At 43.9% G+C, this 18,519-nt stretch overlaps 1 protein-coding gene across 1 annotated transcript in view; it reads right to left on the bottom strand.

Annotated features, from left to right (window-relative positions):
* LHFPL3 (LHFPL tetraspan subfamily member 3) overlaps window positions 1–18,519 on the bottom strand; it is a 199,949-nt gene that overhangs the window by 113,546 nt on the left and 67,884 nt on the right. The window contains exon 2 of the mRNA XM_029615155.1: window positions 8,430–8,668. Coding sequence (XP_029471015.1) covers window positions 8,439–8,668 — 230 coding nt within the window. The 3' untranslated portion in view covers window positions 8,430–8,438. The remainder of the gene's footprint in view (window positions 1–8,429; window positions 8,669–18,519) is intronic.

The following is an 18,519-nucleotide window of genomic DNA, read 5'->3' as shown; positions in this document are numbered from 1 at the left end:
AGCTCCGGAGTCTCAATGCGTGGATGAGACGATGGTGCAAGGAAGAGGGATTCAGTTTTGTTAGGAACTGGGGAACTTTTTGGGGAAGGGGGAGTCTCTTCCGAAGGGATGGGCTCCACCTTAACCAGGGTGGACCCAGACTGCTGGCGCTAACCTTTAAAAAGGAGATAGAGCAGCTTTTAAACTAGAACAAAGGGGAAAGCCGACAGTCGCTCAGCAGCGCATGGTTCGGAGGAGAGGTATCTTTAAAGGATACTAATGATTCATTAGAATTAGGGCATCCCGACAGTGAGGATCCAATAATTAGAAAAGTAGTCCAAGTGCCTGTAACTAAAAACTCACCTGAGCTAAAAAATTTTAACTTATCCCTATCAATTAAAAAGCAGAATAAAATACAAACAAAAACAAACTTTGAAATGTTTGTATGCTAATGCCAGAAGTCTAAGAAGTAAGATGGGAGAATTAGAATGTATAGCAGTAAATGATGACATAGACTTAATTGGCATCTCAGAGACATGGTGGAAAGAGGATAACCAATGGGACAGTGCAATACCGGGGTACAAATTATATCGCAATGACAGAGAGGAGCACTCGGGAGGAGGTGTGGCGCTTTATGTCCGGGATGGCATAGAGTCCAACAGGATAAACATCCTGCATGAGACTAAATACAAAATTGAATCTATATGGGTAGAAATCCCTTGTGTGTCAGGGAAGACTACAGTGATAGGGGTATACTACCGTCCACCTGGTCAAGATGGTGAGATGGACAGTGAATGCTAAGAGAAATTAGGGAAGCTAACCAAATTGGTAGTGCAGTAATAATGGGAGACTTCAATTACCCCTAATATAGACTGGGTAAATGTATCATCGGGTCACGCTAGAGAGATAACATTCCTGGATGGAATAAATGATAGCTTTATGGAGCAATTGGTTCAGGAACCGACGAGAGAGGGAGCAATTTTAGATCTAATTCTCAGTGGAGCACAGGACTTGGTGAGAGAGGTAACGGTGGTGGGGCCGCTTGGCAATAGTGATCATAATATGATCAAATTTGATTTAATGACTGGAAAAGGAACAGTGTGCAAATACAAGGCTCTCGTGCTAAACTTTCAAAAGGGAAACTTTGATAAAATGAGAAAAATTGTTAGAAAAAACTGAAAGGAGCAGCTACAAAAGTAAAAATGTCAAAGAGGCATGGTCATTGTTAAAAAATACCATTCTAGAAGCACAGTCCAGATGTATTCCACACATTAAGAAGGTGGAAAGAAGGCAAAACAATTACCGGCATGGTTAAAAGGGGAGGTGAAAGAAGCTATTTTAGCCATAAGATCTTCATTCAAAAATTGGAAGAAGGATCCAACAGAAGAAAATAGGATAAAGCATAAACATTGGCAAGTTAAATGTAAGACATTGATAAGACAGGATAAGAGAGAATTTGAAAAGAAGTTGGCTGTAGAGGCAAAAACTCACAGTAAAAACGTTTTTAAATATATCCGAAGCAGAAAGCCTGTGAGGGAGTCAGTTGGACCGTTAGATGATCGAGGGGTTAAAGGGGCACTTAGAGAAGATAAGGCCATTGCGGAAAGATTAAATGATTTCTTTGCTTCGGTGTTTACTGAAGAGGATGTTGGGGAGGGTACCCGTAATGGAGAAGGTTTTCATGGGTAATGATTCAGATGGACTGAATCAAATCACGGTGAACCTAGAAGATGTGGTAGGCCTGATTGACAAACTGAAGAGTAGTAAATCACCTGGACCGGATGGTATACACCCCAGAGTTCTGAAGGAACTAAAAAATGAAATTTCAGACCTATTAGTAAAAATTTGTAACTTATTAAAATCATCCATTGTACCTGAAGACTGGAGGATAGCAAATGTAACCCCAATATTTAAAAAGGGCTCCAGGGGCGATCCGGGAAACTACAGACCGGTTAGCCTGACTTCAGTGCCAGGAAAAAATAGTGGAAAGTGTTCTAAACATCAAAATCACAGAACATATAGAAAGACATGGTTTAATGGAACAAAGTCAGCATGGCTTTACCTAGGGCAAGTCTTGCCTCACAAATCTGCTTCACTTTTTTGAAGGAGTTAATAAACATGTGGATAAAGGTGAACCGGTAGATTAGATAGTATACTTGGATTTTCAGAAGGCATTTGACAAAGTTCCTCATGAGAGGCTTCTAGGAAAGTAAAAAGTCATGGGATAGGTGGCGATGTCCTTTCGTGGATTGCAAACTGGCTAAAAGACAGGAAACAGAGAATAGGATTAAATGGGCAATTTTCTCAGTGGAAGGGAGTGGACAGTGAGTGCCTCAGGGATCTGTATTGGGACCCTTACTGTTCAATATATTTATAAATGATCTGGAAAGAAATACGACGAGTGAGATAATCAAATTTGCAGATGACACAAAATTGTTCAGAGTAGTTAAATCATAAGCAGATTGTGATAAATTGCAGGAAGACCTTGTGAGACTGGAAAATTGGGCATCCAAATGGCAGATGAAATTTAATGTGTGATAAGTGCAAGGTGATGCATATAGGGGAAAAATAACCCTGCTATAATTACACAATGTTGGGTTCCAAATTAGGTGCTACAACCCAAGAAAGAGATCTAGGTGTCATAGTGGATAACACATTGAATCGTCGGTTCAGTGTGCTGCGGCAGTCAAAAAAGCAAACAATGTTGGGAATTATTAGAAAAGGAATGATGAATAAAACGGAAAATGTCATAATGCCTCTGTATCGCTCCATGGTGAGACCGCACCTTGAATACTGTGTACATTCTGGTCGCCGCATCTCAAAAAAGATATAATTGCGATGGAGAAGGTACAGAGAAGGGCTACCAAAATGATAAGGGGAATGGAACAACTCCCCTATGAGGAAAGACTAAAGAGGTTAGTTCTTTTCAGCTTGGAGAAGAGACGACTGAGGGGGGATATGATAGAGGTGTTTAAAATCATGAGAGGTCTAGAACGGGTAGATGTGAATCAGTTATTTACTCTTTCGGATAATAGAAAGACTAGGGGGGCACTCCATGAAGTTAGCATGTGGCACATTATTAAAAACTAATTGGAGAAAGTTCTTTTTTACTCAACGCACAATTAAACTCTGGAATTTGTTGCCAGAGAATGTGGTTAGTGCAGTTAGTATAGCTGTGTTTAAAAAAAGGATTGGATAAGTTCTTGGAGGAGAAGTCCATTACCTGCTATTAAGTTCACTTAGAGAATAGCCACTGCCATTAGCAATGGTTACATGGAATAGACTTAGTTTTTGGGTACTTGCCAGGTTTCTTATGGCCTGGATTGGCCACTGTTTGGAAACAGGATGCTGGGCTTGATGGACCCTTGGTCCTGACCCAGTATGGCATTTTCTTATGTTCTTATGTTCTTATGAGTTCCTGGAAGGCGTAACGGCTTCAGAGGACCACTGAGAGAGATTGTCTCCCTTGTGCGTCATGGCAGTAAGAGGCGTGGTCAAAGTGGAGTAGTGATGAATGAAGGGATCTATAGTAGTTGGTGAATCCGAGGAATCGGCGTAGTGCCTTTAGACCAGTAGGTTGGTGCCAGTCCCGAATGCTCTGGTTTTTTGTGGATCCATTGGAACCCCTGGCTGGACACGACGTATCCCAGAAAAGGAAACAGAACTCCTGGTGGAAAGCACACTTCTCTAATTTGGCGTACAGATGGTTATCTCTGAGTCTAAAGTATAACGTATAAAGTGGTGAGTCTGGGAAAAGACCAGTATATCATCCAAATACACTACTATGCAATCGTACAACATGTCTCTGAAGATTTCATTCATCATGTTTTGGAACATGACCAGGGCGTTGCAAAAGGCCAAAGGGCAATGACCAAGTATTCAAAATGGCCATCACGGGTATTGAATGCCATTTTCCATTCATCGCCCCGGCGTATGCGACCTAGATTATAAGCTCCTCTGAGATCCAGGTTTGTGAATATTTTGGCTCCTTGGAGCCGATCAAAAAGTTCAGAGATCAGCGGCAGTGGGTAGCGGTCCTTCATGGTGAATTCATTCAAGCCACAATATCTATACATGGGTGAATGGATCCATCCTTCTTTCCACGAAAAAGAAATCCGGCTCCAGCTGGGGACTTTGAAGGCCGAATAAGCCCTTTCCCAAGTTTCTCCTGAATGTAGGTGGACATAGCTTTTGTTTCAGATAGAGAAAAGTGGGTACACCCTTCCTCTAGGTGGTTCGGAACCTGGTACTAGGTTGATAGCACAGTCAAAGATCGGTAAGGTGGCAAAATATCCCGCGACTTGTTTAAAGAAGACATCCTGGTAAGACTGCTACTGTGGAGGTAAACCCGGAAGGGAAGTGGTAGTAGTCAGACAAGACAGAGGAGTCCACTGTCTCTAGACATCTTCCATGAACAGGCTTTCTCCCCATTGGGATAGTTCAGGGTACTCCAATTGAATTGGGGTGAATGAGTTTGAAGCCAGGGCAATCCGAGTACGACCGGATGTATAGCTTTAACCAGGACCAGAAATGTAATGGTCTCAGAGTGTAGAGAAGACACTGTGCAGAGACGAAGAGGTTGGGTAGTATAAGAGACCTCACTGGGCAATGGCTCGCCATGGATGGATGACAGCAGAAGGGGAGTGGGTGTCTGCACCGTACGAATTCGTAGGTGCTCTACGAGTTGGCGGAGTATGAAGTTCCCACCGGCTCCTGAGTCAATGAAGGCTAATGTGTGGAATTCAAGGGCTTCTGAAATAATGGAACTGGAAGGGTCAGTGGAGGAGATGGAGAAGTAGACCTAGGAAGAGTCCTCCGGCGGATCCTAGGTCTGCAGGTTTCCCGGAGAGATAAAACAGGAGGACACCGCATGGCCAGGTTGTCCGCAGTACATACAGAGACCGAGTCTCTTTCAATATCACCTTTCCTTCAACGTAAGGTGGCTGCGGCCTAGGTGCATTGGTTCTTCTTCTTCGATATGTGGGTGCAGGAGCAGCCTGCGTAACTGGTATGGGACGAGGAACGAGGAACTCCAGATGACATCTTCTTAGGACCTTTTATCTCTTGTGAACGTTCACGCAGTCTGCGATCAATTCGTCCATCAAGGTCAATGAGGGAATCCAAAGTATCGGGGAGTTCCCGTGCTGCTAGTTCATCTTTGATGTGAGAGTTAAGGCCTTCTAAGAAAATAGCTCGCAGGCAACCCAGGTCCCAATGCAGTTCAGAGGACAAGGTTTTAAACTCGATAACATAATCAGTTAAAGGTTTGGTACCTTGTTGTAAGTGCAGGAGAGCAGACCCAGCGACAGTCTTGCGGGCGGGATCATCTAATACAGAACGACAGAGTGTGATGAATCCCAACAAGTCCTTGAATATAGGGTCATTACGTTCCCAGAAAGGTGAGACCCAGGCCAGGGCTTTTCCATCTAGAAGAGACAGTATATGTGTAGTTTTGGAGACTACGTCTGGAAAGAAAGTAGGTTGAAACGAAAAGTGCATACAGCACTGATTTAGAAAGCCCCTACCTAACAGGGCTCACCTGTAAAGTGTGTAGGTGCTGGCAAGGGCATGGAGAGACATACAGGCATCATTCCGTGTGAGCGGAATTGGCCTTGTAAGGTGTTTCCTGTGGAATTCAGCTGAGAGTTCAGCTGATTAAAAGGCGTTAGCCAGAGTCTCTAGTGTCCTTTGTAGTTCGGCAACATGTTGGGCCAGGCCAGGGATGGCCTGGAGTGCTGAGAGCTGAGCCGGGTCCATGGAGTTAGCAATCTGTTATGGTTTTGAAGGAAATTGTGAAACCCCGGGCCAAGGTGAGAGATGTCTCTGCCCACAGGGAGGAGCCCCCGTGAGCCTCACCGTCGGTAGGCCGTGCTCTCAGCATCGTAGGACCCAGCTGTGAGAGAGAATTTATTAGGGAGAAAAGAATAATGCATAACCCGAGGAGCGGGGAATGCAATAAACACAGTTCTTGAGCAGAATAAACTCAGGGTGATGCTATAGATGAGCAGGTCCGGGATACATCAGGAGAATCCTGTAGGTGGATGGAGATCCCTCAGAGTGCAGATCCGGTAGTGGCCCACAGCGCAGGGTATGCCAAGGATCTTGAGTATCCTGTAGCTCAGGATAGGCAGAAGAGTTATGCTGAAGAATGGTAGTGGCCAGTGGCACGGGGTACACCGTGGAGAGTCCAGCACTGTAGATATCTTAGGAAGTTGAAGAAGTTACTCACACGAGGAAGTTCGAGGACAGGAAACCCGAGGATCGGGTCAGGAGAAGTCCAAATCAGAAGGCCCTCCGAGAAGCAGATAGCCAAGATGCAGAAGGGCCCCCGAGGAGAGGGTACCCAGAGCGTCTAATGCCACGAGGAGATACTGGAACAAAGGATCCTGATGTGGAGCGGATTTAACAACGAGAGAACTCCTTGCTAACTCGTCTTAGCAATGGGCCGTTCAGCTTAAGTACACGAGCGGGTTGACGTCATTGAGAGTGGATTGCCCCCGAGGTTCCCACCATGATATATACAAAAGGAGGCCCAGCGCGCATGCACACCTAGGTTGATTCCAGAAGTAAGATGGCGGTCGGCAGCGCCCACACCATCCCAGGAATGCCGGGGAGATCGGCGTTGGTTAGCGGAGGCCGCCATTCTCCCAATGATTGTCGGAGCAAGGAAAAAAGAGGTGAGCATGAGAGGTCGCAGCCGCCTGCGACCGACGGGCGCAACACTGATGGATGTCACCAATGTGTGAGGACTACCATCCTGCTTGCCCTCGGAGAAAGAGGAAGTTAGGGTAGGTCGGGTGAATTAAGCCTGGGGATTTCATTTTGAAATCCCTGTGCCTGCATTGTACTGTTTTACCCTGCATAGTATGCACCTGTAAAGTATAAGGGGTAAAGGCTCCCCGTGGCACTGGCCAAACAGTGGCTTTTTAAATGGAAACTCCCTGTGGGCCTCACCGTTGATGGGCGTGGTCTCAGCAACATAGGACACAGCTGTATGATAGACTTTATTATGAAGGAAGGAAAAGCAACCCTGCAAAGTGGGGACTGCAAATAAGTACAGTTCTGAGCAATGGGAACGCAGGGTGTTAATAAAGATGAAAAGATCCGGAATGGCCCGCAGAGTGGGGTACGCCAGGAAGTCCCTTCAGTCGAGTAGATATACCTCAGGAGTGCAGATCCGGTAGTGGCCCGCAGAGGGGGGTACGCAGAGGATGACTGTACTGAAGATGATGATAAACCAGTCTGAGGTGGAGGAACCCAGAAGTGGATCTTGTAGTTGGTATGGCAATACCCTGTAGCACAGAGTGTACTGGAACAACTTCTACTGAAGAGGAACGGCAGTGGCCAGAGGCACGGGGTACACCGCAAAGAAGCTTCAGTAAAGCTGGTATTGCTGAAGTCTGAAGAAAGGTACTCACAGTGGTAGTTCCAGGAGAGTGACCGAGAAGTGGGTCAGGTCGTAGTCCAAGACAGGAAGGCCCTCCAAGGAGCAATAGCCAGGAACGCGGAAGGGCCCCCGAGGGAGCGAATACCCAGTGTCCACATACCAGGAGCAAGTCTGGAACAGGAAGTCCAAGAATGGAGCGGATTCAGCACACAAGGAAACTCCTTGCTAACTCGGTAGTAGCAGAGGGCCGGTCAGCTTAAGTACAGTAGTGAGTTGACGTCATCAGGAGGGACGCCCCCGAGATTCTTGCCATGACGTGTACAAAGGAGGGCCCCTTGGCGTGCCGCGCGCGCCTTCGGTGATTCCGGAGTCAAGATGGAGGTTGGCAGTGCCCACGCCATCCCGGGGACGCCGGGGAGGTCAGTGTTGGTTAGTGGAGGCCGCCATTCTTCCTAGGATTGACGGTGTAGGGAAAAAAAGAGGTAAGCATGAGAGGTTGCAGCCGTCTGCGACCAACGGGCGTAACAGGGTGCAATTTATGCATGTAGTATGTATGTAGTAGGGGCTAGGAGAAGGGAAATGTTAGGGGGGAGGGAACGGGGCAAAGCAGTGTGGCTCGGCGCACGCAAGGTAAACAATTGTGTATCCCCTTAGCGCGCGCCGACCTGGATTTTATAACATGCGTGCGCCACGTTATAAAAATTGGGGGTACATGTGCATGTGCCGGGTAGCGTGCACACATGTAGGCCACACCACGCATGTTATAAAATCTACCCCATGGTGTTTTTCCTTGTTTTCCCCATTTTGTTTTTTGTTTGTTATTTTGGGATTCATTGGTTCTTCTTTGAAATTAGTTTTAGAATAGTCGTTTACACACATAAACCAGACTTTATGCTTGTAAATGCTTGAAAATTACCCCCATAAACTTAAAAATTTTTAAACTTCAATATATCATTTATACCTTAAAGTATTTATCTGGGTAGCAGCTAAATAGAAACCATATATTTTAAAGGATTTGCCAGAAGCCAGCTCAGGATACCATATAACCCTAAAGCATCCTTACCTTTATTTTCTACCTTGAGTTCTTTCTGATAGTAAGCTGTTTGTGTCTGTTGCCAAGCACAAATGCCAGAAACGAGAGGATCAGGGCATCTAAGATTCCAATAATAGCCAGGATGTATGCCCAACGAACTGAACAAGCCCCAAGCTTGTACTTGTCTGTCTTTTCACCACACATTTGCTTTACTTCATTGGAATTCCAACCATCAGGAAAAATCATACAGCCCAGTATAAGACAAACAGCTAGAGAAAAGAAATATAGGAAACAAATATCATGAAGAGTCATAACATTTTTCATTCTACATTCAGAAATATTTAAATTTTACCAAACACACATGATAATTTCACCACCTAGGAACAACATAATCTACCACATAGATATATATATTCAGTTTTTGTTTAAAAAAAAAAAAAAGAAAGCAAATACATTATTATATTCAATTTCAGAAGAAAATTTTAAAGAGATCATCCATATTGTAGTGAAAAAGAATTTTCTTACGATTAGTCTTAAATGTGCTACAGTACTTGCTAACTTCATGGAGTGCAACCTAGACCTTCTATTCGAAAGTGTAAATAACACGATTCCATCTACTCGTTCAGTCCTCTCATGATTTTAAATAACTATCATATGCCCCCTCAGCTGTCTCTTCTCCAGATGAATAGCCCAACCTCTTCAGCCTTTCCTCATAGGGGGAGTTGTTCCATCCCCTTTATCATTTTGGGGTTGCTCTTCTCTTGTACCGTCTCCATCGCAACTATATCTTTTTTGAGATGCGGCGACAAGAATTGTAACACAGTATTCAAGGTGCGGGGTCCTCACCATGGAGCGATACAGAGCATTATGACAGTTTCTGTTTTGTTACGATTCCCTTCCTAATATTCCTAACATTCTGTTTGCTTTTTTGACTGTTGCATGCAGCACACTGAGCCGACAATTTCAAAGTATTATCCACTATGATGCCTGATCTTTTTTCTGGTGGTAGCTCCTAATATGGAAGCTACATTGTGTACTACAGCAAGGGTTTATTTTTCCTATAGCAACACCTTGCACTTGTCCACATTAAATTTTCATCTGCCATTTGGATGCCCAATCTTCCAGTCTCACAAGGTCTTACTGTAATGTATCACAATCCGGTGTTTAACTACTCTGAATACTTTGTATCATCTGCAAAATTTGATAACCTCACTCTTCATATCCTTTCCAGATCATTTATAAATTAATTGAAAAGCAACAGTCCAAGTAACAGATCCCTGGGGCACTCCACTGTTATTACCCTTTTCCACTGGGAAAAATTGACCATTTAATCCTACTCTCTGTTTCCTGTCTTTTTAAAACCAGTTTGTAATCCACGAAAGGACATCGCCACCTATCCCATGACTTTTACTTTTCCTAGAGAGCCTCTCATGAGGAAATTTGTCAAATGCCTTCTGAAAAATCCAAATACACTACATCTACCCTACCCGGTTCACCTTTATCTACATGTTTATTAATCCCTTCAAAAAAGTGAAAGCAGATTTGTGAGGCAAGACTTGCCCTGGGTAAAGCCATGCTGACTTTGTTTCCATTGAACCATGCCTTTCTATATGTTGCTGTGATTTTGATCTTTAGAACACTTTCCACCATTTTTCCTGGCACCGAAGTCAGGCTAACTGGTCCTGTAAAAAGTTTCCCAGATCGCCCCTGGAGCCCTTTTTAAATATTGGGGTTAACATTGGCCACCCTCACGTCTTCAGGTACAATGGATGATTTTAATGATAGGTTACAAATACACTAGATCAGAATTTCATTTTTTAGTTCCTTCCATACCCTAATGCATACCAGGTGATTTGCTACTCTTTAGTTTGTCAATCTGGCCTACTACATCTTTTTCACTCAACGCACAATTAAGCTCTAGAATGTGTTGCCAGATGATGTGGTTAGTGCAGTTAGTGAAGCTGGGTTTAAAAAAGGTTTGGATAAATTCTAGGAAAAGAAGTCCATTAACTGCTATTAAGCAAGTTGACTTCGAGAATCGCCACTGCTTTTACTGGCATCAGTAGCTTGGGATCTACTTAGTGTTTGGGTACTTGCCAGATACTTGTAGCCTGGATTAGCTACTGTTGGAAACAGGATGCTAAGCTTGATGGACCCTTGGTCTGACCCAGTATGGCAATTTCTTAAGTTCTTATACCCTTGCTCTGAAGCATGTGATAACAGGCCGACAGCCCAAGGCCACTATTTTGTTCAAAGGCTCAAGCAGCCCAAACAGTGCCCCCAAGTATAGCAAAAAACCCAGGTTAAGCGCTTCTGTCTCACTCTCCACCGCTTCTTGAAGTGGCCAAAGTTAAAAAAAAAAATTTCAAATGTGACAGTCCCCTCCTCTTCCTCCCTCCCCCCCCAAAACCCTTCCCCTTTTTGAATAAATTCCCCCAGACCACAACTTCCCACCCTCGTCCACCCTCCTGACTTCCCCCAGCCCTTATCTAGCAAGTTCTGGTGGTCCACTAAGACCTGGCAATCACCCTAGTGCTCCAAGACTGGCGCCACCATTTTCAAGATGGCACCAGTTGACCAATGTCATTCTTCCCATCTTGTGATGGGGCAAAGGAAAGACATCAGTCAGCCTGTGCAATTTTGAAAATGGCAGCACTGGACCTGGAGCCCTACAGGGTGCTCCAAGCCCCTGTGCACCACTAGAGCTTACTAGGTAAGGGTCAGGAGGGGTGGAAGGCTAAGGTACAGTGGGGGCTGTATAGTTTGGAGGGATTTTTTTTAAAAGGGGAAGGGTTTGGGTGGGAGGGGCCTACACTTGAGTACTGTCACCTTTGAAAATTTCTTTTTTTTTAATTTAGCTGTATTAAGGGGTGGTGGGATTGCTGGATCTCTCAAGACTCCCGCGGTTTTTGCTATATTTGGGCACTGTTTGTGCCATTCAGACCCTTTAAATATGACAGCTTCAAGAGCATCTGGATCTGCATTGGCATCACTATGTTCCTGGGGAAAACTAGCCTTAACTCTTGAACTGTAGATCAAATAATGCAGCTTGTGAAATTTGATCTATATGATTTTGCTTAGTAAAGAGCTGATTTACATGCATTTGCATGCAAATCGAGTTTTTACCCTTCTCGTGTTAAACTGAGTTTTTTGGGGCAATAACACGCAATATTTAAAATACCATGTATCAAGGCTTTATATGGTATGATGATATGACTTATTAAATGACTCCTTAGGTTTGCATGCATTTCTCTGCCACAACCTAGCCAGCTATGAACTGGCAAAAAAATAAATTAAATCTAACCAGCTAAAACTTAACCAGTAAGATTTAAGCCAGCTATCTCTGTGCTTAGAGCTAGCCATCTAACTTACATAGCATGGACTGCAATTAGTGGTAGCTGGATAATTTAGTTCTCCCAACCCCACACCCCTGGAACTACTCAGAATTTGAGTGACTAAATTTAACAAACTAGGTGGCTATATTTAGCTGTTTAGAGATAGTAGATTTTCACATGCCTTTACATATCTGATTTTGAGGCTACACATTTGTACCCTTCTAGTATTTTGTCTCAATACATTATTTAGCGTCGATATATTGATGATGTTTTCTTATTTGGCATGGCTCTGAAATCCAATTTTTTATGTTCTTTGGTTAAATTCCTGCAACCCTCATTTGCAATTTTCATTCACTATACATCGCTCTCAGATTTCCTTTTTAGATATTACTATTGTTATGCTCAGGCTTGTGAACCCTTGGGCCGACGGGAGGATGGAATACCTTAGGAGGAAGATCCGAAGGTTCTCCCGTCGGGGGGCGAGGCAGGAGCAGAAGATGTGACCAGCTGACCCTCGGCACTGAAGACAGAGGCGACTGTGGAGGCAGACGAGAAGTCGAGACGTTTGAAGAGAAGAAGTGTGTCTTCGTCACTGGAAGCCCGCGGTCCCCCCAGGAGGAGCCCGTAGGGACCCGGGCCGCTGGGACTTAGGCGGGCCCTTGGAGACAACGGTCAAGTGCCAGAGGGTCGTCGCTCACCAGTCCGAGGTCACACACCGAGGGATCACCACTTGCCAATCCGAAGTCAATACCAGGAATCATCGCTAGCCAATCTGAAGTCAGGAACCAGGAACACCAGATGAAACAGGAACAAGGATCCAAAGCACAAGAATTCACCGAAGCAAGCAGACCTGACTAACCAAGGAAGTTGCCAAGTCAAGGAATGAGCAGAGGAAGCCGCCCTTTATACCTCCCCTGCTCTGGCTGATAGAGAACGGCTGAAGCTAGTTATAGGGATCAGGTCCCTTTAAATCTGTCAAGGAGGCACGGCCTCGTGCCTAAAGATGGCGGCGGCCATCTTGGATTTCCTCCACGGAGGAAATCGCTGCTGGATGCCAGGAGGGGGGAGCAGGGACGGCTTCCCCTGCGGCGAGCAGCACAGGGACCCGTGCCGGAGCGACGGGCCTCGAGTCAGGGCCTTCCCCCGGGATTCCCGCGGCGGTAGGGGACCGCGGTCGTGGCCTACCACAGCCGCGGAACACAACAACTATCGCCAAAACTCATTTGTCTTTTTCTACTTCAATATTTCATAAGCCCACTGACTGAAACACTTTATTGTGTTACGCAGTTGCCACCCTTGCAGTCTTCGCGACAATATTCCTACTGGGCAATTTTTACGTTTAAGATGCCTATGCTCTACCAAAGATGAATTTCTACAGCAGGCTCCTGTCATGTTTAATAATTTGTTATAACGAGATTACTCATCCAAAAATCTTAAACATGCCCTGAAACGTGCTTTATATGTCAATCAATATTTACTGTTCATGAAATCCTTCCAACCTTCAGATGATTCTGTTACCTGTATTCTTTCTTACACTCCAGTGAGTCATCACATTTCCTCCATTATTCAGAAGTATTGGCACAATTTAGACCCCACCCTTCCTTCAACAAACATTTAAGATTCGCTTTTCGTTGAGGTCGAAACCTACGCAACTTGCTCACCTTCTCTGATTACTGTTCACCTCCTGTCCTGCCAGAACCATCCACTGGCCATTCCCCTTGCGGCCACTGTAAAGCCTGACCAGTTCTCTCTCTCCATTCAGACTTTACTAATCCATCGACTGGTGTATCTTACCCTTTACAGTTTTCAATCTGACTGTTCCACTGAAGGTGTCATCTACTCTATCCTATGCCCTTGCCTTCTGATTTATGTCAGCAAAGCCTCTCAACACATGCATACCCAGATCTATGAGCACTCCTCCTGTATTCATATCTCCCGTGAAAATGCCCCGCTTGTTTCTCACTGGGCAGACTTCCACCAGTCCTTGACAGATCTTCGTTTCTTTGTTTTGGAAATAGTCACCCACCCTTACTGGGGAGGTGACTTTTCCCGCCTCCTTGTCCAGCATGAACAAAGATGGATACACATTCTGGGATACTGTATCTCCTCACGGCTTAAATGTTTCCATTGAATGGTCTGCTTTTTTTTTAAAAATCCCTATTTTTGCTGTTATCAGTTTTTCTATTTAGTCCACTAATCTTTTAATTTGTATTGTATATTTTTCATTTCCGCATTTTAGTGGCGGAAACCTCAGTATCATCCACCTATAAATGTGCATCCCCTTGTTTTCTCCTTTTAAGCTGTAATTAGTATTGGTGACCCACTTTATATATAACCCTTGTTTATTTTTATTTACCTTATTGTGATGTCTGTATATATTCACTTTATTTGGTATCTCCTTTTTAATTTGATATGCATAAATTTCCTTTATATTTTTCAATTTCGTTCACGCCTATTCATCTGTAATTGTTGTGCATATTGGGGTGGATTTTAAAAGGTGCACAAGGGAGTAGATTTGCTTTCGCGCAACCCAGTGCGAAAAATTCTACTCCCGATTTTATAACATGCGCGCGCTGCTGTGCACGTTATAAAATACAGGGTCGGCGCACGCAAGGCTGCGCAAGTGTGCACCCCCTTGCGCACACCAACACTGGAGTTTATAACATGCACGCAGCAGCACGCATGTTATAAAATCGGGAGTAGATTTTTTCGCGCTGGGTTGCAGCTGTACCTTTTTTCGCGCTGGGTTGCAGCTGTACCTTCAGGTTTTTTTTTTGTTTAACTATTTTTCTCATTTTATCAAAGTTTCCCTTTTGAAAATTTAGTGTTAGGGCTGTAGAATTACATATTGTTCCTCTTCCTGTTATTAGTTCAAATTTGATCATATTATGATCACTATTGGCAAGTGGCCCCACCACCGTTACCTCTCTCGCCAAATCCTGCGTTCTACAATAGCTCCCTCTCTCATTGGTTCCCGAAACAATTCCTCCATGAAGCAGTCATTTATTCCATCCAGGAATTTTATGTCTCTAGCATGTCCTGATGTTACATTTACCCAGTCAATATTGGGGAAATTGAAATCTCCCATTATTACTGCACTTCCAAATTGGTTAGCTTCCCTGAATTCTCTTAGCATTTCATCATCTGTCTAATCATTCTGACCAGGTGGATGGTAGTATACTCCTATCACTGTACTCTTACCCAACACACATGTGATTTCTACTCATATAGATCCTACTGACCATTTAGTCTCTTGTATTTATTTATTTATTTAAAGGCTTTTATATACCGAAGTTTAGCTAGAGGCCTTCACTCCAGTTTACAGGTAAAACAACTTGTTACAATTTGTGAAAACTGATAGAAACACCACCATATAAATTATGGAACGATACAATATAGATATAACAATGTTGATAGAGCGACATAATATGGATTATGCTTATGAAACAATAAGTTATGGATCAGCTAATATAATAATAAATTATAGGTTATGGAACATTAAGGGCCGGCTGGGAAAACAGTGTGATAGGTGAGGTAAAAGATATAGTCGTGTTACTTAAAAATCTACGATTAAATCAACATCTTAATTAGTAAAAAAGATAACAGTCGTCTGTCAAATAATTGTCAGATCAATTATTTCACTGTCAGAGGTTGGTTATGGTGTGTGTAATTAGCCGATTCCGTCTTTGAAAGCTTTCCTGAATAGCCATGTTTTGAGATCTTTTTTAAATGTTTTGGTGTTGATTTGTGAACTTAGGTATTCTGGTAGTGAGTTCCAGAGTGTAGGTCCAGCTATAGAGATGGCTCTTTTTCTTATGTTAGATAGTTTGGCGTTTGATATTGACGGAACGTCTAGTTGTAATTTGCTAGTGGTTCCTGTAATGCGTTGAGGTCTTTGTTTCTGTATAGTGTTTAGTGATGTGCTTTCAGCATTGTATATTGTGTTGTGTAAGTTGGTTAGTGTTTTGTATTCTATTCTTTTTTCTATAGGAAGCCAGTGTAGACTGTTTAGTACAGGGGTTATGTGGTCAGATTTCCTGTGGCCAGTGAGTATTCTGGCTGCAGCATTCTGCAATAATTGTAGTGGTCGTAGTGTCGTTTTGGGTAGTCCTATCAGAAGTGAGTTGCAGTAGTCGAAGGTAGTGAATACAAGTGATTGAAGAACAGCTCTGAAATCGTGGTGGTACAGTAGTGGTTTTAGTTGTTTGAGGATTTGCAGTTTGTGGAAGCCTTCTTTGATTTTCATTGTAATGTGCTTTTTGTAGTTGAGTTCAGGATCTATCCATATTCTGAGGTCTTTAACATTGTCCTTTAGTTTGATGCATATGTTGTCGATTTGTATGGAGTGGTTAATGTTTAATCCTGGGTTTTTTCTCTCTAGCACTATGCATTCTGTTTTGTTCATGTTTAGACATAGCTTCATGTTGTTTAACATGTTTCTTATGGATTCGAGGTGGGATGCCACGAGTTTCAATGTATCTTCGATGATGGTAGTTATTGGCAGGAGTAGTTGGATGTCATCAGCGTACATGTAGTATGTGACGCCGAGGCTTGAGAGGAGTTAGCAGAGGGGTAGTAGGTATATGTTAAAGAGTGTTGCCGAGAGTGCGGACCCTTGGGGTACTCCGGTTTCGAGGGAAATGGCTTCTGAGGAGTGGTTGTTGAAGTTAACTTTGAAGTATCTGTTTTTGAGGAAGAATGTGAACCAGTCTAGGGTTTTGCCGGAGAGACCGATGATGTTGTATGATCTTTATCATGTTGGACTCTATACTCTCCCTGACATAAAGTGCTACACCCCCACCAAGTTGATCCTATCATTGGGATATAGTTTGTACCCTGATATACCACTGTCCTATCGGTTATCCTCCTTCCACCAGGTCTTTGAGATACCAATTATGTCTATCTCATCATTCATTGCTATACATTCTAACTCTCCCATATTACTTCTTAGACTTCTGGCATTGGCATACAGACATTTCTTGTATTAACAACCTGCTTTTAAGATGATATGGATAATTTGGAAGTCTTTAGCTCAGGTGATTCTTTACTTATAGGACATGAATAACCTTTGCTTTTATTGGAACCTCTCTGTTGGGAAGCCCTAACTATCCTGTTTCATTAGTATCCTTCAAAGATACTTTCCTCTGAAACTGCTGAGTGATTGTCTGCTTTCCCCCTTGTTCTAGTTTAAAAGCTGCTCTACCTCCTTTTTAAAAGTAAGCGCCAGCAGCCTGGTTCCACTCTGGTTAAGGTGGAGCCCGTCTTTTCTGAAAAGTCTCCCCCCAAAAGGTTGTCCAGTTTCTTACAAAACTGAATCCCTCTTCCCTGAACTAACGTCTCATCCACACATTGAGACTCCGGAGCTCTGCTTGCTTCTGGGGACCAGCACGTGGAACAGGGAGCATTTCAGAGAATGCCACCCTGGAGGTTCTGGATTTCAGTTTTCTACCTAAAATCCTAAATTTGGGTTCCACACCCTCCCTCCCACATTTTCCTATGTCACTGGTGCCCACATATACCATGATAGCCAGCTCCTCCCCAGCACTGTCTATAATGCTATCTACGTGACGTGTGAGGTCAGCCATCTTTGCACCAGGCAGGCAAGTTACCAGGCGGTCCTCATGTCCACCAGCCACCCAGTTATCTACATTTCTAATAATTGAATCACCAACTATGATGGCCAACCTAACCCTTCCCTCCTGAGCAGTAGCTCTGGGAGATTTGTCCTCAGTGTGAGAGGACAATGCATCACTTGGAGAGCAGATCCTTGCTACACCAGGATGATGCTCTCTAACCAGAAGACCTTTCTGATCCAAGGCAGTACTGGGGCTGCCATATTAGATTTGGGACTTGGCTACTATATCCCTGAAAGTCTCATCAACGTACCCCTCTCTGTCTGCCTCAGCTCCTCCAGGTCTGCCACTCTAGCCTCCAGAGATCAGACTTGTTCTCGGAGAGCCAGGAATTCTTTGCACTGGGTTTCACATACAATCTCTCACCGGCAGGTAATGTATCATACATGTGACACTCGATTCCCTCTCCTTCTTTGGCCACTGTGGGATGGGAACCACAGCAGCCATGATGCAGACATCTTCTTCCAGTGTTGAGCAGCCTTGATTGGGTAGGCCTGAGCCCAAAGTGACATGGATTGCGAAATGGTTAAAAGACAGAAATCAGAGAGTAGGACTAAATCTTCAACATTCCCTTTCAATTTCAAATATAGAATTTGCTTGTTTTAAATCAAACCGGCTCCAAATCTGCCTTATTTATGCTCCTCCCGGAAAAATAGAGGCAGACCCATCTCCCATTATAGAATACTTATCCAAGCACATCAACTATGACTCCCCTGCATTAATAATGGGAGACTTTAATCTACATGTTGACTTGTGCAAACGCTCCCCTAACTGCGAAACTTTCCTTTCTTCTCTTAAGCACTTGGGTTTCAAACAGATCATAGACATTCCAACTCACAAAGCAGGCCACATATTGGACCTGATCTTCGTAAATGAAGGCATCTCTCCATCCTCCCCTCCAACCTGTACACCAGTACCTTGGTCAGACCACTTTATCATCACAACGGTCCTTAAGACAGCAGACTCCCCTCCTCCTCCTCATTTACCCAAAACCACAATCCACTTTAGGAAACCATGTTCATCAGAAACTATTTCCAATCATCTTGAAAAGGAACTGCCACATCTCGATTTTTCAGACGTGAGCTCAGCCTTTACTTCATGGCATACAATCACCAACAAAGTCGCGGACCAAACCTGCCCACTAACCATCAA

The sequence above is a fragment of the Rhinatrema bivittatum genome, chromosome 9, assembly GCF_901001135.1.
Source record: "Rhinatrema bivittatum chromosome 9, aRhiBiv1.1, whole genome shotgun sequence".
Classification (NCBI taxonomy): domain Eukaryota; kingdom Metazoa; phylum Chordata; class Amphibia; order Gymnophiona; family Rhinatrematidae; genus Rhinatrema; species Rhinatrema bivittatum.
This window is presented reverse-complemented; position numbering and strand designations above follow the sequence as displayed.